The sequence below is a fragment of the Phoca vitulina genome, unplaced genomic scaffold (assembly GCF_004348235.1).
Source record: "Phoca vitulina isolate PV1807 unplaced genomic scaffold, GSC_HSeal_1.0 scaffold8, whole genome shotgun sequence".
In the NCBI taxonomy this organism is placed as follows: domain Eukaryota; kingdom Metazoa; phylum Chordata; class Mammalia; order Carnivora; family Phocidae; genus Phoca; species Phoca vitulina.
This window is the reverse complement of record NW_022589711.1, coordinates 9,646,808-9,670,343: the sequence shown is the minus strand read 5'-3', so window position 1 is coordinate 9,670,343 and position 23,536 is coordinate 9,646,808. Positions and strand designations below refer to the sequence as shown.

Here is a 23,536-nt window from a genome sequence, read left to right as displayed (position 1 = left end):
ACCTGAGCTGAAACCAAGAGTTGGATGCTTAACCCACTGAGCCATCTAGTCTCCCTTCTCTGGAGCAATTTAAGTTTTGTTACCTATAAATTTAAACCATCAAAGTTACTATATTTATACTTAATGTGTCTCTGCCCTTGTTTACTCTCCATGCAAGTAACATCTCCACATCTCCTCAAGAATTCTCTTTGTGAACCTAAAATACACACAAAAAATCAGGCATCTTTTTAATGTCATCTCAGTTTTGATTGATTACATTGTCAGTGTCTCAATTTGGCAAGTGTTAGGATTGCTGGCTCTGTGTTGGGTAGGAATGAATTCTCTTCTGAACTTGTGTTTAACATTGTATGATGACCCTGTCTTTTAAGGCGCAAGATATATACTGTGGTATTTATAACCATTTTATAGGTTGTGACATACCTATAAAATAGAAAATCTAACCAGAACAAAATAGATGCATACAGGCTCCCTGCCAGGTTTTTAAACAGTGTGCCATTGAAACTGCTAGAATTTATGCCTCTGCTTGGTGTTCTGAGAATGATCACAGGTTTGTTTCATATTATTTTATTATTGTAATCTCAACCTATTAGACCTTTATTAGATGTTTGCCAGGTGGACCTTGAAGTCCTTCTTAGAATCACATGATAGCTAACCTAAATTTTTTACTGATTTTTATTTGTGAACCAACTCATGGTTAATTTAAAAAGTGAAGGTTTTTTTGTTTTGTTTTGGTTTGGTTTGGTTGAAGTTAGACTATAGGAAAAGCATGGTGGAGGCAACTTCAAAGCACTAAATGAAAAATAAAGGAAGAAAAATAATTTTATTTACTGTTGTATTAATAACAAACACTTTGAAATGAGTAATTATGCATCTATGATGATGGTCATGTTGATAGCTTTTTAAATCATTCCACTTTTGAGGAGTGCCATCCAGAAAGAAAGATGGAGCATGAGGCCATAGAGAGTTTAGTTTAAACTCTTGAATTTCTCCTGTTCCCAAGTCTATGCGCTACTTCTAAGGGGTTGTACGATTCTTTGCTTCAGTGATCCTCATTGCTTAAACCAGGCAAACTTGAGGGCATTATTAATTTTTCTACTCCCTTTGCAACTTTACAGAGAAAGCAGCTCTTACTACTGTCACAATTTTATTTCCAAAGTGAATTTGTGACTGCCACCAGAATGATCATGTTCCCGTCACTGTGTCTGTCACAGGAAACCAGACTGAAAACAGACTTCCATACCCCATCCATTCCCCGAGCCATCACATTTTATCTTTGCGGAGTTGAACCATTAAGAAAATCTAATCCCACTTTTGTTTGTCTCTCTTACAATAGGAACTAAAAAGACATTTAGTCTTCTCGTTTCCCTCAGCCCTGAGTGCTGGGCCAGTCTGACACAGGAAGCTGGACATTTAGATCTTAGTTCACACTTCACTGCACTCCTCTGCAGGCCACTCTTAGAGACCAGTTATTCTTTGAAGCTTAAGAAACAGTTGCTTTTCTGCCTTTTCAGCAACAGCTCTGTTAAAAGAAAAGGCAGATACCAAACATCTCTAAACCAGGTGAAGCTCTGTTACCAGACAAGTGGGATTTCTATGAAATCCCAGCCCTTTTCTGATAAGTGTGTGTCCATTTTTTCTTCCTCTGATGTGAAATTACTCCATTTTCTCTATTTCATCACCTGTTTTTTTTTTTAATTGTAAAATATGGTCTGATGAATGATGTTGCTATCTCTTTAAATTTATGGTTGGCATACAATAGGAATTGTTCAAATGAATCATCAAAAGGATGTGCATTCTCTCCTGTCCCGAAGAATTGTTATTTTGTCTGGTGCTTCCCATGAGTATTTATGCCTACTATACGATGAAGGAACGGAGTACTTCCTCATTAGGATTGATTAGCCACTGACAGCTTCTGGAAGGCTGAGCCTTAAAGTCTGAGATTGACGTGAGACCAAGGAGACACAAAGGCAGGAAAAAAAAAAGACCCGCGCTGTCTTTTGGCTGACTTAATTGCTGCTAATGGGATGTTTCCTAGAGCCTCTCTCCTTGTGCTAGCGAACCACATGCTTCAAACAAGCAGCTTTGTGGAAATATCTCAGGCACGACAGTTTATGATTGGCCCCACTTAATGTCCCAATGAACTAGGAGTTGAATAGCAGTTGTAACTTTCAGTGAGACAAGACACAGCTGTCGGAGGCTTGTCGAAGCTTTTGGGTTTCTACAAACCCTGAGTGTGAATATTTATTCACAGGAAATAATAGTGATGCAGTTAACATGGGAGCAGACTAGGAGGCGGACACTGAATTCTCTCATATTCTCTGCATCAGTGGAAAGCAGGGCAACCCACAGATTCATACCAGTAGATAGCCTGGGTGGTGGGGGTCATGCTCTACTCTTGCACTTCTCCCATGTCAACCGTCACAAAATCCTACTTATTTTTGCCTTTTAAATATTTTCTTAACCCTCCCACCACCTCTCTAACCCTTGCCTCACTGCTTTTATTCAGGCTTCTGTCGTCTGTCAATCTCTATCCAATTTCCTTGCCTCCATCTTGTCCGATAGAACCCATTCTCCACACAACAGGTTCATTTCCCTAAAACACAAATCTGAACATCATACCCCATCTCTCCGGGGTAAGACCCAGAATACTTAACAGTGCTTCTCCTGGCCACTCAGTCACCTCTCACTACTCCCTTTAGTACCGTACCACTGTGTTGTTTATATGCATTTTCTTCATGCACGTACCACCATGTCGCTTACCTCTGGGCTTTTCTTTATGTTGGTCCCTTGGTCTAAAATGCCCTGTCCCCCACCTGCCCTATCTTCTACTTGCTAATGACTCCTTCCGAGACTCAGCTCAGGTGAGCATCCTCAAGGAAGCTTGGCACACTGTCCTCACCCAAGCGCAGGTTAGGGATTCCCCCATTCGCGTACCCGTTGGATGCTATTTACTTAATGTCTGCCCCACTTCACTCTGAGTTCCTTAGAAGAACACTTTGTTTGCTTTGCCTTCTCAGTCTTTGGGGCATCACTGGCGCTCAGGTAACATTTTCTGTGTGGGTGAATTAAGGGCTGCCCTGATACGTACCAACTGTGAGATCCTGGGCAAGTCACTCAACTTGTCTGAATTTCAGGGTTCTCATCTGTTGAAAAATAAATGCACATGTAATGTAAACATCAGTGAGCTGATAGGAAATAGAATAAGATAATTAACACAATATTTATATTCTCATAAAAGTGGTTTGAGGATTATGAAGTGCTTATGCAAGAGCAATTGTCGTTATGATTATTTTTCTCATCAACTCCTTCCAAAACAATTAAAAATTCATCAGATTCTCAGTAATATTTATTTTGTCCATAGAGATTTGAATGTTTTGGTCGCTGATTAATATAGTTTGGTCAGTGTTTTCTTTTTCTGCAAAGATAATTTTCTATGGCTCCTTAATATTGAGATCTATCTTTGAAAATTGGTCCTTAATATTTCCTTGGAAAGTCTTTAGGGAGACATCTTTTCTTTTTGTTTTCCTGCTCCTGTTAGGAAACATTCCATAGAGTAGAATTAATAGCACATTCTTTTCTGACAGACACTCACTTGGATTTAAATGCTGAATGTACAAGCTATTAAATCTTTGATTCTCAGCTTTCTTATTAGTCAAATGGGGGTGAAATGTCTCCCTCATAGGATTGCTGTGGGGATTAAATGAGCTAATAAATATGAAATGCTTAGAACATTGTGTGAAGCATTATTTATTTTTTTTTAAAGATTTTATTTATTTATTTGACAGAGAGACAGTGAGAGAGGGACCACAAGCAGGGGGAGTGGGAGAGGGAGAAGCAGGCTCCCCGCGGAGCAGGGAGCCCGGTGCGGGACTCGATCCCAGGACCCCGGGATCATGACCTGAGCTGAAGGCAGACGCTTAACGACTGAGCCATCCAGCCGTCCCTGTGTGAAGCATTTAAATGCTCAATAGAAATAGAAGGAATGAAGGTGATATGAGGAAGGAGGATGAGGAGGAGGTCACTTCAGTGATATATCTTTGTATGTGTCAGAATCAAAAATTCCTGTAGCTTCAGTGCTCTTAGCTGCCTATCACTAGCTTTATAAAAGGGTTAAGATCTGAGTCACAAGTGCATTTCCTAAAATATTTTACATAGTGACACAATAAACACTTTTCAATAAACAATGACTATCAAGGTGGTTAAAAAATGTTACTTTTGGGGAGTGTCTGGGTGGCTCAGTGAGTTGAGTGTCTGATTCATGATTTTGGCTCAGGTCATGATCTCATGGGTTGTGAGATCGAACCCCACATCAGGCTCTGCACTCACCGGCGAGTCTGCTTGGTATTCTCTCTCTCTCTCTTTTTCTCTCTCTCTCCCTCTCCCTCTGCCCCTCCCCCACCTCCATCTGTCTCTCTCTCTCTTTCTGTCTCTCTCTTCCTCCCTCCCTCCCTCTAAAAATAAATAAATAAATCTTTAGAAAATGTTAATTTTTATTCTAGTTGCTTTAAGCAACAATGGGCAAGTGAAGTATAATACAAAAAAAAATTCTGCATTTTGTTAAAAATACCTTTCATTTGTTTTAATTATGTGTATTTGATAAGTATTTGAGACCCAAATAATCAGTTTGGCTTTTTTGATTAAACAGATCCATAATTAACAAGATACCCTTAGATCTTTAAAATAGTTATTATCAGGGCGCCTGGGTGGCTCAGTTGGTTAAGCGACTGCCTTCGGCTCAGGTCATGATCCTGGAGTCCCGGGATCGAGTCCCACATCGGGCTCCCTGCTCAGCAGGGAGTCTGCTTCTCCCTCTGACCCTCCTCCCTCTCATGCTCTCTGTCTCTCATTCTCTCTCTCTCAAATAAATAAAAAAATTAAAAAAAAATTAAAAAAAAAAATAAAAAATAAAATAAAATAGTTATTATCATTCCTAGTATGTTCAGTGCTGCTGAATTTCTTGATAGAACAGTTAATATTGAAAACCTTCACTGTTCCTCCCACAAATATAATCCATATATTGGAACAATTAAATTAACTAGATTTTAAAAACTGGCTAGATGGTCTCTGCTAATAACTTTCATACGATCTAAAACTATAATAGTCTTGACAATAGATCAGAAATCATAATCCATTAAAAGAAATGCACCTTTGCGTGCATTTGTGCATTTCACCATTTTCTGAGATGCGAAATAGCAACTTTGAAGATAACCAAGCCACACGTTAATCTCACACAATGTAACATATTGTGTGTGTGTGTGTGACATTTTTTTAATGGACCAGTAAATAATTTTTTCAGAATGTAAAATTAAAATGTAGGTAAAGGAGCGCCTGGGTGGCTCAGTCGTTAAGCGTCTGCCTTCGGCTCAGGTCATGATCCCAGGGTCCTGGGATCGAGCCCCGCATCAGGCTCCCTGCTCCGCGGGAAGCCTGCTTCTCCCTCTCCCAATCCCCCTGCTGTGTTCCCTCTCTCGCTGTGTCTCTCTCTGTCCAATAAATAAATAAAATCTTTAAAAAAAATAAAAAATAAAAAAAAAATAAAAATAAAATGTAGGTAAAAAGTAAAGCAATATAGCTTTCTGTGGATTTTATTGCCAGTAGTAGGGGATAAACTTTAATAAACTTGCATTCAAAAGCAAACTCTGGGGGAAAAGGGCCTAGTTTGTAAATTTGTGGTTTCCTTAAATAGGGTTCACTATGTTTGGCTTTCTATCAGCATACGAGATCTTTGTGCAAGAGTCGTGTGACTTTTTAGAGCTCCTATGATATCTAGGCATAAAGGAAGTAATGAGAAAAAAAACTGGGTCCTTCAGTCCTAAATTTCCCTTCTTTGATGTAGACTTCATTTAAAACATTTGTTGGAACTGTTTGCTTAAATTGCTGATTTCAGAAAAGCCGCAGTATAATAGTACATTGTTTCTGCCCATTAACGTGGTTATTTGAGTCAAAGCCAAAACTAATGGTGTCAGGGGGCCTTTTTGCAGGTTCAGGTTAGGTTTACGATACTCCAAGATCCTGGTTAAGAATTGTGAGTTCATCAGCATTTTGATGAAATACATATTATAAGACCCCCAAAGCTTTACTTGATGACTTTGAGAACCTTGATATGTGTGTGCCATGTTTGCCAGACTCTGATGAGGTATGTAGCAGACGGGTTCTTTGGGGAATGATTCTTTCTGCAGTAAATAGTACTTCAGGGCTTGGGGAACATTTTATGTGTGTGTGTGTACATACACACACACACACACACACATATGCAGCACATATGTCATTATATAACATATATATAAAACACACACACATCACAATGTTAAATTTATTTACCATCTCCAGTACATATGTATTGTTCCTTTTACTGCTTAAGTCAAAAGTCTTACTCAAAATGCCTCCCTTCTAGGATCTGTCATGGTATTTTGTGATTTGTTGTTGTTGTTTGTTTTGTGGTTAAAATAATGATTTAAAAAACCCATAGATTTGAGGGCTGATGAGAAAAAGAGATTTGTGATTGTAAAACACAATCCCAAGAAAGACAATGTGTGAGTAGAGACTTTTAAAGAATCAGTGTTGCCAGTTGAGCTCTTTGTGAACAGGCTGAAAGTAAAATGCCATCAGCCAAGAGCTTTAATGAAGTCCCACTACAGAATTTAACAAGAGACTGATTTGTAAGAATGGCTCTCTCGCCTAGCTGTTCTGATCCAGTGGCATAAATAGGATGCCGAGCTCTACTCCTGCTGGTTTTTTTATGCTGTTGGATTTGATTAAGACCCAGCAGCATTATGGCCTATGATTCCTTTCCCTTTTTTTTTTTTTTTTTTTGTAGGAAGGATAAAGTAAAGAACTTCTTGTGTTCTCATAGCCTTCCAGAAATAACCATTTTAACCCTAATGACTGTGGAAGATGTGACATTCTCTTAGATTTCTTTCATTTATTCAGGAAGGTTTTGGATTGCTTTCAGTCATTTCAAACAAACTGATGTAAAATCTTAAACATTAACCTAAAGGAAAAGCAGTCACCACATGGCCTTCCTACGGAGAATTTGAAACACTCTCTTAATGTGTGTGCCAAGTGCATATTTGAGGAAATAAGTACAGCAGTCAGCTTCAAGAAATAATTGATACGTAAGATGATTCTGTGACAAATAATGACACAGCCCCACACTAGTAAATAGCACATCCTGGGCTTCCATTATCTTCTGAGCTTTCCTGTGATGTATTCATCTACTTATCAGTTGGTGAGGTTGTCTCGTCACCCAGTTATAGATGTAAAACTTAGTGACTCTCTTTAGCAACCTACATTCTGAAATAATGGCAGCATCAATTTGGAAATATGCAATAGAGTTGTGTGAATCTATACCATCTGAATTGCTCACTCTGAGAATGAAATTTAGAGAAATAGTTGTTTGCTCTAGTCATTGAGGGTAGCTCATTTTACAACATTAGATTCATTGCTAACAATGTCACATAACTTTAAGACATGGAATTATTGTATGATATTGCGTGTGATATTGTGTATCACTTAATGTTAAGTAATTAATTGTAAGTCAACTCACATTGATACAGTCTCTTTTATCCAGAGCTGTTAGGACATAAAGTGTTTGAGATAATGCTTCTTTAAAAGAGAATAGTCATAAAGAGAGTAATTGTAGACTATTTGACACTGAGGACACCTTTTTTAAAAATGATGAACCCAATGATAAATTACATATGCGAGATAATTGAAAATTTGACTTTTTATGCATTTGTATGAATTGATTTTTTATTATTTGGTATATATCAAATATTTTATAGGTATATACAGTATTAATTATGCTGAACAGTATTCATTCTTGTAGATTCACAAATCATTTCAGCATATTCCAAACATCAGGGTTATCATTAGAATCATTACACTTTACAATTATATGGCAGCTGGTGTCCTTTAAATCTTACTTCAATAATTTGAACATACAATAGCCTTCCTTTTGTTTTATTGTTTTTAAGGATTTGTATAAATTGGAAGTTACTGCTTTATAATATCATGCCCAGAGTTTGCAAAATTGATTGAAATACCATGAGCACTTTAATTTGCTTTTAAACTATCATTCTCAGGACTTGATAAATAATGTGCTGGTATAAACACACCTGTAGAAAATACTAAAATAGGTATAAGACAAAATACAGCTGAGTTATTGCTTTATAACAGATTTATGAGGGTAGGAAAATCCATAAATGGTTGTTAAAGGGAGCTTTAGCTGTAGGACATTTATTTTGTGTGGTCGATATTATTAGGAGAGAATTTAGAGCATTGCACAATTAAAGCTCATAGATACGGCCATTTTACAAAGGTGCTTTTAAAGTTAACTTTGTGGATGGTGGAATAGCCATTTCAGTGTACTTTTAGGTCATTAGTAAAGAGATGAGGTGTCCTCTTAGGTTCTTCCTCAGGCTTTTTATTCCCCTAAAATGTACTAAATTACTAAATATAATTGATAATAAGTAATTTTGCCCTGATTTTAAGTTTCTTGGGAATAAATATTAAATTATATAATTTCTGTGCCTGATTGAAAAGATTTTGAATGTTAGACATGGATGGGGACTTAGAAATCATTTACTTTAGCTCCGTTTTACAGAGAAGGAAACTGAGGTCAGAGATGTCTTGATATCTTATAGCAAACTGTGAACATGTACATTTGATGCTTGACTACATACATTTGACATTTATAGTGGTCATCCTAAAAGACTGCATCACATCGCTTTTCAGAGATGGAATTGGCTGTTTTGACATTCATTGATTTTCCATGAGAATGTAAAATATAACATGATTTGTTTCCTCCTCAAAACCTTTTTATATGTGTGAACCCTGCTCACATGTGAGAAGAGTAATTATATGTCCATGTTAATATACTAATACATGAATTGTGCATTTAAATAATTTTGAACAGAGTGCAGTTGACATATGACATAACTATTATTGCCATGCTGTACATTATAGCCCTATGACTTATTTATCTTTTGGAAATTTGGACCTTTTGACCCCCTTCACCTTTTTCTCCTACCCCTTACCCTTGCCTCAGGCAAACACCTATCTATTTTCTGTGTTTATAAGCTTGGTATTTTTTGTTGCATGTTTGTTTGTTTTAAATTCTACATATAAGTAAGATCATAGAGTATTTGTCTTGCTTTCTCTGACTTATTTCACTTTGCATAATGCCCTCAAGGTCCATCTATGGTATCTCACATGGCAGGATATCCTTTTTTTTTTTTTATGGCTGAATAATACTCCATTGTATATATACCACAATTTATCTATTCATGTTGGTCACTTAGGTTGTTTCCATATCATGGCTATTGTAAATAATGCTGCCAGTGAACACGGAGATGCATATATATTTTCGACTTAGTGTTTTTGTTTTCTTTGGGTAAATGCCCAGAAGTGAAATTGCTGGATCGTAGGGTAGTTCTACTTTTAATTTTTTGAGGAAACTACATATTGTTTGGCATAGTGGCTGTACCAATTTACATTCCCACCAACAGTGCCCAAGGCTTCCCTTTTCTTTACATCCTCGCCAACACTTGTTACTTCTTGTCTTTTAGGATAATAGCCATTTTAACAGGATGAGGTGATATCTCATTTTGATTTGGATTTGCGTTTCCCTGATGATGAGTGACATTGAGTATCTTTTCAGGTGTCTGTTTGCCATCTGTAGGTCTTTTGAAAAATGTCTGTTCTGATCTTCTGTCCATTTTTTAATTAGATTTTTTTTCTATTGAGTTGTATAAATTCTTTATATAGTTTAGAAATTAACCCCTTATCAAGTATATGATTTGCAAATATTCCCCTCCACCCTTCAGTAGTTGCTTTTTCATTTTTCGATGATTTCCTTTGTAAATAATTTCTTATCAAAAGTTATTTGGTGTAGGTCATGGGGCCAAAACAGAACCAAAATTACATTAGAATAAGGCTTATTAACTCTTTTAACACAGAAGTCATAAAATGTAGTAAAAAGAGGAAGGATTTTAAGAGCTGGACAGACCTGAATTTCAGTCCTCCATTTCTTACCTGATGTATGACCTTTAAGAAGTTACTTAATCTTAAAAAAAAAAAAAAGGAAAGAAAGGTACTTAATCTTCACTTCCCTCCCTTTGCAAAATGGCATGTTGGATATACCCTACAGAGTTGCTGGGAGAGTTTCTAGTGTATGAACTAACACGTAGTTCGCTAACTGATGGCTCTTTATTTAACTGAGATGTAGAAAGGTTATTTGATTTATTCAGGATAGACCTGATTAATTCTGGAGAGGATCTTGATCTGGTTCAGTTGAGTAATTGTATCATTATTCCATTATGTACCTCAACTCTAGACCCTTTATGAAATATGCCATTTGAAGGTAGGCTTCCAGATTTTCAAATGAACAAGTTCTTGAGCACTTTCTATATACAAAACAGTATGCACAGATAACTAAGACCTGGATCCTGCCTTATCATAGCAAGTGAAGAAGAGAGATAGACACAAAAAACAACAGTATTAGCAGAATGTAAAAAGTGGATTTGTAAAGGGGGGGCAAAAGTACTTTCAGATGGGAACATGACTGTCATTTGTTTACTCTTTCAACAGATATTTACAATGTGAGTAATGTTCTCAATTTAGTAAATTCTAGAGAAAGAATGGCAAAGAAAATAATTAAATCCTTACCCTCCTAGAGCTTATAGGCTAGCTTGGGAGATAGACATTTATAGAATAATTACATAAATGTATAATTTTAAGCTATAAGAAGTGCTATGGGAGGAAAATTGAGGTTGCTGTGAGAATATATGGCATTGTGGATAAGATTTAGTATCAGATTTAGTGGGAGTTCCTTGGAGATCTGCTTTTTGAGCTGAGAGCTAAGGTAAGTAGGAATTAACTAGGTAAAGCACTGGGTGGGGTGTGGGGAAGGGATCCCTTGGATACAACATACAGAGAACCAGAGGTAAGATGATGCGTGGTAAACTGAAGGACACAAAGAAGGCCTCTGAGGCTAAGTTAGGGAGGTGAAAGGGGACAGGTGATATGAGAAGACACTGAAGAGCAGTGGCCAAGGTAAGGATTTTCCTCTCTATTTGAAGAGCAATGGAACCATATTGAAAGATTTTAAGCAGAAACATACTACAATTCAGTTAGTTTACTTTGGTCTTGTTTTTAAGCATTCTCGCCACATTGTGAGATTGGATTGGAAAAAAAGCAAAGCAGTAGTTCAGCTGAGCACTGTTGGATATCTTGGGCCAGAGTGGTGGCAGCAGAGTTAGAAAGAGGGAAATGAAATGCACAAGGAGTTTGGAAATAAAAGCTATAGGGTTTGGCAATGAATTGTACACCTCAAGGAGGAAAGAGAAGAAAGATCCAGGTTTCTGTCTTTCTAAATTGATTTAGGGAATATTAACATCAAAATTATGACCCTGAGGTCCTATGTCATAGCACACACATGGTCATAGATGGTCAGGTAGTTGCATTTCAATTTCAGGCTCTTTAGTAGGCAAATAACTGAGTTGTACCATTTAATAACTGCTTTCAGAACGGGCGCCTGGGTGGCTCATTCGGTTCAGTGTCTGCCCTTGGCTCAGGTCATGATCTCAGGGTCCAGGGATCAAGTCCCGCTTCGGGCTCCCTGTTCAGCCGGGAGTCTGTTTCTCTCTTTCCCTCTCCCTCTGCCCCTCCCCCTGCTCATGCTCTCTCTCTCTCTCTCATGAATAAATAAAAAATATTTTAAAGAAAAGTGGGGTCTTTTTTAGAAGTGGAAGGAAAAGAGAAAAATATTAACTTTTTCTGAGTATGATACGTCAGGCATTGTGCAAGTTACTTTGTGTATATTTGTGGGAAAATAATTCTTCACTACTATTCTGTTAAACTTTCGATTGAACAGCTAATCTATAGCACGATTTCTCATTCCTGGCACTATTAACATGTGGGGTTGGACCATTCCTTGTGGCCCGCAGCTGTCTTGTGCTTTGTCGGATGTTTATCAGCATCCCTGGCCTCTCTCCATTAGATGCCAGGGGCACCCCCCTTCAGCTGTGACAACCAGACTTGTTTCCAGAACAGTGATCCTCAAGGACTGGGAGATATTTGAGTGGAGGGGAAAAGTTCATAGTATTTTATGTATCTATTAAATATATTCTAAAAATGCCCCTTTTCATCACTCTATTTTTATGTCTGAAAAGTTGAAAGACATAATGACAGGCTTTTAAGTTAAACTCAGTCTTTTCCCCCAAAAGAAATCACACCTAGTATTAAAAAATCCTAAGTGTTTTTAATTGTTAGAGATATTATCATTCATGAGGATCTATGCATGTAATGTCTCCGGCGTAACAGTGACGGGGTTCTGTCAGTTCAAAGGTAGTTACCTTCACTACTTGAAAATTTGAGTGTTCCTCTGTTTTAATAAAAATGTATCTCTTCCCAAAAGAGTCTCATAACTCACTATTTTACTTCATTCACCTTCTTCTGGAATGTGGTGTTTACAATCCTAGTCTGTCAGATTTATTAATTGAACTCTGCTAGTCAATGAAAAAAAATGATATGAGAATAAAAAAGAACCACATCAATTTAAAGATTCATTAGAATTTAGTTGCTAATAATGAAAACTAGTATCTGTGAATTAGGAGAATTCCATAGTCATGGTGATTTCATTTATAGCACATTTAAGAAAGCTGTTGTTCTCTGATATTTAGTAATAGGATTGGTTTTACCATAGATAAATTTGCTTAACTATGAAATCTTTTATAGAGTTATTCCAGGAGTTTAGAATACTTAAATTATTTTAGACTCACATACTGTGGCAATCTTCTGTCATTACATTTCAAAATAATTATTTCGCCCATTGCTAACAGTGAAGAATCTTAATACTTTATCTTATAAGGATAAACTTGAATATATTTGCCATTATTCTTCAAAAATTGAGATCTTGGTGTGAAAATTTCAAAAATTTAATCATTGTTGCATCAACTATGTAAATATTTTCTTGCAATTTTCTTATATCTTCTGGATTTATCATATGAGCTATGTATATAAAGTACTTCATCAACTCAAGGTAATACTAGCTGAAAAGAATATTTTTGAGGACATTTTCTAGTAGAGTATATGTTTGTATATACATAATCTGAAGGGAAAATATTGGGAATATTTCCCAGAGGGATATATCCATTATCCTGCTTTGCCTCTGCATTTCCATACTCTTAAAATCATAGCATATAAAGCACTTTAAGAGTCAACTACTCTGTTCCTTTACCAGACAGGGTTATAGCTAAACTGTTGTGGCCAAATGGAAATAAATCCCATTTTTAAAGACCTCTGGAGACATCACAGTTGGCAACCAATTCATGGTTCAGTGACCTTTACTGTTAACTGCTTCTTTTCTGTACTTTCCCTAAGTCACTCATGCTATTATTTAGGCCCATTATCTTCTTGTCTTCTGGCCTAGTAGTTATCAAGATTGGCTGCTCCCACTATTTATTAGACCTAATCTGAAGACTTAAGTAAAGTATCTGTAGAGCTACCTCATTTTCTCAGACAAAAAAAAAAAAGCCTCTTTCTCTAGCTTCTGTATATTTTTTCAGACATTTATTATCTTTCTGACTCTTCTCTCCTGTATATAACAAGCAGATAGAAGAAAGCTTCCCTCTCTCCCTCCTTCCTTCCTTCCTTCCTTCCTACTTTCCTTCCTTCCTTCCTTCCTTCTATTTTTGCTTCTCTTAGCTTCTTATTTATACCTAAAGATTATTGTCTGAACAATGTATATTCTTAGAAGATTTTAAAGTAATTAAACAGCTGAGGGGCCCTTTGATGTCACATTCAAAAAAGGAAGAAAGTCTCTTATTCTGAGTGTGTGTGTGTGGGGGGGGGGGGGAGAGAGAGTGAGTTTGTGTGTGAGAGAGTGAGGGAGGGAGGAAAAGTGGGAGAAAGGGAAAGAGAAAGGCTAAATTCTTCCATTTTAAACTTTTTTAAAAAAGTATTAGTCAAGTATGTAATATTTGTATGTCTCCAAATAGTTTAAAGAAAGCTGTCTTTTTTCTTTTTTACACTCAATCAGGAACCAGAGTTTTATAATTATATAAACACCACCAAGATAACATAATCTAGGTGAAAGCAGTGTGTTTTTTATGCATTCTTGTGTCAAATTCTCTAATCCCTCACCCTTTCCAAACTCCCTCAAATATAAAAAATTTAGAGATGTTACTGAGGATGGACTATAATCTGCATAATGTTGCCATGTTAAAAAAATAGCAAGTTTTAACCTCTTAAAAATACATATTTACTTTTTGAGTTTATTTTACTTCCTACTTAACATATTTACCATAACAGTAATTGTGTGGAAATATAATCTGTTCTTGCCTTTCAAAAGAGTATTATTCAGGGGCACCTGGGTGGCTCAGTCGTTAAACGTCTGCCTTCGGCTCAGGTCATGATCCCAGGGTGCTGGGATCGAGCCCCGCATCAGGCTCTCTGCTTGGCAGGAAGCCTGCTTCTCCCTCTCTCACTCCGCCTGCTTGTGTTCCTGCTCTTGCTCTCTCTCTCTCTCTCTGTCAAATAAATAAAATATTTTTTTTTAAAAAAGAGTATTACTCAGTTTATTATGATTTCAAGTATGAAGTGATGACAATTGGCTCACCCTTAAAAAATGATCACATTACTTTTTTTTTCCAAAAAGGTGAACTTTTCAAGAGGTTTTAAGCCTATTGTCTTCTTATCTGTTAATTTTCCATGTCTTTTTAAAACTATAGCTAATTATTTTTAAAGATTTTTTTAATATCATAAGCAATTATTTTAGTAAGTTTTAATAAGTAGGTAGTAATTATTTTAATGGTAATGGTTTTAGGGTAAACATTTTATGACAATTTAAATGTAAAACCAAATACCTTTTATGTCCTGTTGCATATAGTTCTCCCCAAACTGGTTAACCAGAAGGAAAATGTATACAGAGACTTGAATTTAGTCAAAAACCCTTGAATTTAGTTGAAAAGGCAGTCTTTGGTTAGTCATCTGTGACCTTGAGAAAGTTACTGAACAATTTAGGTTCCCATTTTCTCATGCAAAAAGGATAGGGTTAGACTGATAAGTTCTAAGGTCACTTCCAGCGCTAACATTTTATAGTTTTATTGTTTTATTAGCGATAGAGACAGACAGGCTTTTCCTCTTTCTTAACGAGAAAAGGGAGTTGGGGTAGAGGTGCTTCTAGCCTTTAAAGTAGAAAGAAAAGAAATGGACAAGCGTTAGGGGAGTGTAGGAGTGAGGCCGCCCATAAACCACAGTCTTCAGAGGATAATGAATGAACATGACCCAAATTACTCTGCTTTTCTCGGCTTCTTTCTGGACATACCTAACTGGACAATAATGGGCCCTGATTGTTGTATAGAAGGTCCCTGCTGTCTGTATGGAAAGAAAATTCTTTGACCTGACCCTGAGAGGAAGTATGGTAAAAGAGGAAATCTGAGAAAAACTTAAAGAAATTTCTATCATTTATTCTTGAGAAGAGAAAGTTTAGAATGGTCATTCCTTCAAGTGAGTAAAAGGATTTTATATGGAGGATATTAATGGCATGTATTTGTTTCCTGAAACCAGAATAAATAAAAAGGGGGGTTAAATTGTGACAGGCAGGTTTTCATTTAGATAAGAGACATCATTTCCTGATAATCATGGTTGTTAAAAGCTTAAATGATCATGCAAGATAGGGTACTCTAAAAACCTCTGATGCTTTGGAAGCTTCTGTGTTAGATGTTGTTCTTAGATAACTTTATGAAATATTTTCCACTTGTCATTTGTCATTGATGTGATATGCAAATACATCAGCCAGAAGTTCTTGAATACACTGGATTTTAATTAATGAAAGATTCAACTCCTCTGGCTTGATCCCTGGTAAAACCTCTAAGCAGGGAAAAGCACTTTTAAAACTTTAAATGATCTGCTTCCTAGTAATTTTCTTGTTTCTAACATGTTGGATATTTTTGAGATGTTTCAGGAATTTTAAATTACTAAAAATATATGACTCGAAAATCTTGAGGAATCATTCCTGTAGTCTCTTGACTTTAAATAAGGCTTACTCTTAAAACAACAACAACAAAAAAACCATAAATAAGGCATACTCTTAACTGTATCTATCTAATATCAAATTTATTTTCACAGGTTATCCCAAAAGATAATTCTATAACCTTTTGCTTTTTCAAAGCAAAATTCTATCGCTACAGTTTGTCAGGTTCTCTTTTTTGTAGTTTCTAAATATTTCTTCCTGTCCTTTAAAAGACAGACCTAATTCTCAGACCTTCTCTCTGCTCACAAGGAGCATACTAAGCACTGTTCAGGAGGGGAGAATTCTTTTAAAATAATCATTTGGTTAGAACTCTTGAAGAATAAATTCATAGAATGTTTATTTCTCTTTCTTCTGATAATACATTATTTGACTCTATTATATTATTTACCAATTAGCATGAATTGACACCAGTCATGAAATCTATTAAAAGAATCATTTAAGAAATTTCAAAAAAAAAAAAAAGACAGTATCTTGAAGGGTTCGAAAACCCTGTTTTCAAGTCTAGGTAGCATAGCTGTTGATCATGCCTAAGTAAGTTGAGAAAAGGGTTTTTTGTTTGTTTGTTTTGTTTTGTTTTGTTTTTTAACTTTCCTTGCCTGAGCACACGAAATATTATACTTAAATTTTTTTTCTTTAGAGTGAAAAAGAAAGACAAATTATTTCGCTCATGAAGGGAACATGTGAGTTGAAATGTGTTTCTGAGTTACCTTTAAATTTTTCTTACGTGGTAACAATAGGCAAGAGAACGTTTGTCTCTTTTATTTCACTTTTTTTTTTATTATTCTGTATTTTATTTAAAGCATACATCTTGGGGTGCCTGGGTGGCTCAGCTGTTAAGCATCTGCCTTCGGCTCAGGTCATGATCCCAGGGTCCTGGGATTGAGCCCCGCATTGGGCTCCCTGCTCGGCGGGAAGCCTGCTTCTCCCTCTCCCACTCCCCCGTTTGTTTTCTCTCTCTCGCTGTCTCTCTCTGTCAAATAAATAACTAAAATCTTTAAAAAAATAAAATAAAGCATACATCTTTATCCTTCTACGTGGACTACGGAGCATGCCCATAAAGCAAAAGCAAAGCAACATAAATTGAACTGGAATATATTACTTCATACCATACATTGTACCAAAATGTCCTGTGATCCCATCAGACACCTGAGCTTTCCCCACTCCCTTGTGTTTTATTTTTCCCTGGTGGCAGGCGTTAAGGAAATGTAATTTCTGATTCAGCCCGGGAAATAACTTGAGAAGGCTGTTTATAGTCTGATGGGAATTTTTTATTGTGTTCTGTTTTGTTGTTGTGTTGTCACTATTTTAAAACTGTACCATTTCACAACAGCAGATGTGCTCGGCATAGTTTATTTAAACTACAGGAATGTATGTCAGGTTAAATTAATTTTGATTTGCTTAAAGACGTGGGAGTTATATATTGAGTCAAATGTATTGTGGCTGTATATGGGGCTATTATGAAAAGGTTCTGCATTTGGCAGTTATTACCTTTGTTTCTAAAAGAGCAAAATCTGGGGGGGGGGGGAATAAAAAAAAAATAAAAGAGCAAAACCAGTCATTTTCCAGTATTTAAAGTATGTATCGGGGCTCCTGGGTGGCTCAGTTGGTTGAGCAACTGCTTTCGGCTCAGATCATGATCCTAGAATTCTGGGATCGAGTCCCACATCGGGCTCCCCGCTCTGCAGGGGAGTCTGCTTCTCCCTCTGACCCTCCCCCCTCTCATGCTCTCTCGCTCTAATCCTCTCTCTCAATTAATAAATAAAATCTTTAAAAAAAATAAAGTGTGTATCACTTGAAAATTATATTAAAATGCCCAGTGTTTCAGCCTTGAAAGCAGATAATGTGATTATGACGTCATTAGATAGGTTTATAAAGTTTTATCTGTTTTCATGTGTTCACATTTTTTCTATGTGTCTTCTTAATTAAAATTCTGCAAGGATTTAGGTGTAACACCTTTTAATAACCTCGCTCCTCAGCCTACAGTGGTGGACCAGCAGCACCTGAGTGCTTGTTAGAAATGCAAAATCTCAGGCCACACTCCTGGCCTATGGAATTATAATTTGTATTTTAAATTACAGGTCTTAGGTTGATTTGTGTGCTTATTCAAGTGTGAGAAACATGGATTTGATAGAATATCATTGGTAGCACAAGCCTTTTAAAAATTAATCTGATGGTGGAGTTGTATGATTTAACGCTGCTTTATCTTTTATTAAGATGCTTGATTTCTCTTCTAAGTAGCATTAACAGTTAAGATTTATAGTGTTTTTAAACCCATTACATATGTAGTTATCTAACCCTGTCAAATGTAGTCATTGAAACGTGTTTTATAATTGTACGGCTATCATCCTTTGTAGTTCTGTCATTTAATCATACGTAGAGATTTTAAGACTCATTTCTATTTTTCTTCAGTTACTCATGATTATACTTAAAATGCTAACGAATGTTCATTCATGGACCGTATGAGCCAAATATTAACGTGTTCTTTATTTTACTTTAAAAGAAATATCATTGTTAAGTCAAATCTTATTACTTTTTCTGTTTCGTTTCTGTTTCTTTATTTTTTATTTATTTCATGTTTTCTTTTTTTTTTTGTTTTAGTTGGGTCTGGTAAGTTGACATTTTATTGGCCATCTTCTAATCACCGTGTCCCTGTGACTGGAACTTCTCTTCCCCTTTCCATCCATACCCTTCCATGTCCTTCAACCAATCAGCCTCCATGTTTCACTTGTCATTGGCCACAAAGACAGACTGCACAGAATAAAGTCTGCAGGAAGTATGGGTAACTGTGACAAAGAGTAAAGGTAACGGGGTTGCTAACTTTATGTCTTATTAAATGATGTGTGATCTGCATCCTTTTATTTTCTTTTCTCTCCCTAATTGAGTGATAAAATAAGGGATAGGACTATATTGTGGTTAAGTACTTTTTCAATTTATATTTCACAAGATAAACAAACAAAAATAGGTGCGCACAGAATGATTTGGGTTTTTTTTAATCCAAAATATGTTTATGAATTCATGTCTGTCAACCTGAGCTTTTGTAACTATTCTTCAGTAATGGTCATTCAAAGTCCTATTGATGAATAACCTTGCACTTAGGGCTGTATGCATTCTTTTTCATTTCTATGTGTCAGGTTCATTTCATTTTATGTAAGAAATAATTGCATGATGTTTCTAAAATTTATCGAAGTTTGCTCTGATAAACATTTGTCCTCACATAAATAGTCATTAGGTTTCTAAGTACTTTCATGATCAGTACATTGGGGAAGATACATTCACCCTTTAAAAATGCTGGAACACCATTTTTGGAGAATTTCGCATGAGGATGCTAAGTGGTATGCCAGGAGATATTTGACCCTAGGAAAAGCTCCATATTTTTTTAAGTTAAAGAGCTACAAAACTATTCTAAAGTTGTTCAGACTAATACAGATAGGATGGATTGTTCAATAATGGTGATACAACAAGGGACTATTTGAAAAAAATAGCTTTCTAGATGCTACCATATATGTAAAAATATATATGGATTAATATTTAAACATAGAAAAGTAAAGACAAAAGTATAGGATGAAAATGGAGGTGAATGTTTACATAATTTATTACATATTATATAATCTATATCTTATTGATAGAATGAATACCAAAAATGCTTAACCAGATTAGAAAGACTGTCAACAAAATGAAAAAATATATCTACAATATATATGAGAAATGGATAAAATTTTTGCCTGTCAATAGTTCTTAGAAATAAAAAAGATAAGCATAGGAATGCAATAGTCACAACAAATAGGATAGCAGTGACAAGGTAATGTGAAGGGGAGACATCAGTTAAAATCATCTTGAATATAATTGGGAAGGATGTTAATGTCACTGCTGTTTTTAATAGTGAAAATTGGAAACAAATCCAAATTTAAAAACAATAGCTTGGTTAAGTAATTTAAGTAATTTGTATATGGTTTATTAAACAGTTATTGAAATGATATTGTAAAAGAACATTTTAAAACACTGTGGTCCAATTTGCATGGTTGAATTACGGGTAGGTCTTCTTATTTTCTTTGCTTGTCTAATTTTCTAAATTTTCAACACTGACCATATATGACATTAGTAACATGGTTATGTATTTTTAATTATAGCAAGTTTAAATGTCACCTTTGAAAAATGTTCCAACATTATATCATAAATATCCAGTAGATGGATGTGATGAATGGCCTTCTCAATCTAAAAAGGTGGATGATGGTGATAGCTAGATTGATAGATAGAGGCCCATTTAATCCATTTACATTTTCATAGAGATATATTTATATAGAATAACATACATGTAGAAAAGGATTTTTTAAAGTTGTATTTCTAAGACATACCTTGTGGCTGATGTCACTGTTGATGTTGGCTCGAGAATATGCCTGCAAAATACAGTAAATTCATTTCCAGGCAGATATCTTGTGTCAAGGATTGCTGCAGGGTAAATGTAGTTCGCATAAGGGTTTGTATCCCTTGTTCCCAAGTAAGTCTTTGAGGTTGGGGGAGAACTGGCATTTTATAAAAGAAACATGGGTTCTGGCACATGCTATTAGACATGCTTCTGAGATTTAGGAAAGAGACCACCCAAAGTTTATACTTCTCTGAGTGGTTTGAACATTTATATTTTCCTACTCAAATTCCCTGAATATTGGAAAAGTCATATTCTCCCAGTCATTTAATTAATCATTTGTTTTCCTTTTATTGAAACAAACCAAACTCTCTTCTGGATGTAGTTCATTATCCAGTCAATCCTTTCAATTTCTTGATCTGATTTCTACCTCAACTATTCCAGCCCCTAACCAAGGAATCAAATGCTCCCGTATGGATGTATATGGAGGAAAATCCCCAGGCAATGATACACATGTCTGTTATTATACCTGGATAATGATAGTGTTGGGTAAATTCATGAGTAAACCACTCAATTACAATCAGAGTTTAAAAAAATTATAAGCTAGAACTTCAGTGTTACCAAATCGAACCTAAACTATATCCCCTGACTTCATATTTTCTTCCTTATAAGTTACAGGACATTTGAAGGCATTTGACCTAATTTTTCAGGTCTCCTATAATTTTCTAGTCAAATGGTATAATTTCTACCAAACCTCAATTAAAAATAAAAAACGAGTATGGAAGAAATCACACTAATCTAGAAGTTAGGAGATCTAATTGCTTTCTTCAGTTTTGCCACTATGCAATCTGCAGCGAGTTCTGTTACATCTCTCTCTCTCTTTTTTTTAAGAGGTTTATATTTCAAACGAGAGATTTACAAAATTTATATATAATATATATTATAAATATTTGTATATATGTCTTAGATGCAATTGCCTAGACAGTACTGATCAAGAGAAAAGTACCTTTTCAAACCCTCCGCTTCATTAACAAAGAAATCAGTGGTAGCATTTGTGGATATAATCTGAATATAATTTTTGGTTCATATTCCCTTGAAGGCGTTATCCCAAGTGACTCCTATAAGTAACTAAAAGTAATTTTAGAGAAAAGGTTTAAAATAACAGAACAGTCTTAAAAAGTGGATTGGAAGAACCCTCTCCTGTAAAAACTGTTAAATACCTGGCTTGAAGTGTTCACTTCCATTTGAACTGAGACAAGAGAGGAGAATAATTAGGTGTTTCAGACAGCTGATAAGAAATGCATTTGAAAAGTGTAAACAGTAGGTAAAAAGACTTACATTCAGTGCACATTTTTCTAACCATAAAGCATGGCCCCCAAACAAGCTTCCCCCCGCCAAGTGACTCCATCAGCACACCTAATGTTTTCACCTGCCATTGCGCTCAATGTAACGGACACAATTTTCTGACACTCTATTTACTGCTGGATGAAGTGGCCATTTAAGTCTGTATAAATCAAACAGTTTGGACAAAGCTGGCAGTATTTATAATGTCAGGATGAGCAGATGTTTCAAATTTGCCCTCATTTCCATATGTATTCTGTTGGAACATGCCCTTGCCTATGTAAATGAAGGAGGCATTTGACTCTACTATTGCTTTAAATTCATTTCTATTCAAGTAATTGGACTGAAGATTCTAAATGGTTATAATTTTCATGGTAGCATTTCAGGAGCTTTTGAGTTAAATTAAAGTAATTTTAGGGCCTGCTTACGTCAGGAGACCCTTGGGTGTATGATTAAAGTCCGTTCACCTTTAAGCGGCTCTAAATGAGAAAAGATATTTATTCATACAAATTTCAGGTGTACTTTGAAAGTAATGGGTCAAATTGCAGCTCAAGAATTCTTTTTAATGTGGAGGTTAATCTTAAAAGGTCAGCTGATTAAAAAAAAAGACCTCTGCACAAAAAAAATTCTATTCCTTTCTATAAATATGCACTTAACAATTTAGCTTCAATTAAATTAAGGATGAGAATGGGTACATTACATCTTATAGTGCATAATGAGTTACATAAAATAACGGCAGCACTTGGGATATCAGCAAATTGTCTCAATTAGGTTAATAAGTACATGGTTTTGATTCCGATCATTTGTTTCATATCCTTTAGAACCTCCACACTTTGTTGTGAAACCCCGTGACCAGGTTGTTGCCTTGGGACGAACTGTAACGTTCCAGTGTGAAGCAACCGGAAATCCCCAACCAGCTATTTTTTGGAGAAGAGAGGGGAGTCAGGTAAGACCTTATTCTAATATTTCAGTCAGCAAAGGTGGGTGCCAGGTATATAAGAAAGCCCAAAACGTTAGTCATATAGCTGTTACTTTAAGAAAACAAAAATCTCTGAATGCCCTAGAAATTTCAACTATGAGAGAAGACAAAATTTCCTTCATTGTTATAAATCTAAAAGCAATTTCCCCTTCCTAGTTTTGGTACATAGGGTTGTATATTGCATAGTAATTATCATATTAAATTTACCTTTATTTCCAATTCAGCCACGTTAAAAAAAAACTACACTTTTTCTCAACATAATTTAATTATTATTTCGATTATTCAGATATCTGTAATTGTTTTTTTTTTTTTTAAAGATGTATTTGCTTGCACACACGTGGGGTGGAGGGGCAGAGGTAGAAGAGGAGAGGATCTTAAGCAGACCTTGTGCTGAGCACAGAGCTGATTTGGGGCTCAATCTCAGGACCCTGAGATCATGACCTGAACTGAAAGCAAGAGTCCATGCTTAACTGTGCCACCCAGGCGCCCCTGAAATTATATGTTAAAAGAGATTTACACACATTTAAAACAGAGATGATTAATTATTCAGTGCAATTTCTCTAAAAACACCAGGAATCTCAAGTGTCTTCTTCACTTCTTTATGTATGGATGTCTGTATATGTCTGTGTGTGTATAGATAAATAGATATCAATTCTATATATCAATTTATATATGTCAATTAAAGATTTATCAAACTATGTGGTATTCTATTTAATATAGATGTCATGGTAAATATAGTTCAGTATATTCTAATTCTTTGAACTATCATATGTGATTGCCATTTGCCATCAAATAACTCCAAACATTTTATAAACCAGAT

At 35.7% G+C, this 23,536-nt stretch overlaps 1 protein-coding gene across 10 annotated transcripts in view; it reads left to right on the top strand.

Annotated features, from left to right (window-relative positions):
- The window catches only part of ROBO1 (roundabout guidance receptor 1), a 1,119,036-nt gene that overhangs the window by 1,016,687 nt on the left and 78,813 nt on the right, over window positions 1-23,536 (top strand). For 8 of the 10 annotated variants that reach the window (XM_032406315.1, XM_032406316.1, XM_032406320.1 and 5 more), the window contains 2 exons: window positions 18,635-18,643; window positions 22,559-22,683. In XM_032406315.1, coding sequence (XP_032262206.1) covers window positions 18,635-18,643; window positions 22,559-22,683 — 134 coding nt within the window. The remainder of the gene's footprint in view (window positions 1-18,634; window positions 18,644-22,558; window positions 22,684-23,536) is intronic. The other 2 variants (XM_032406314.1, XM_032406319.1) reach the window with 1 other exon arrangement.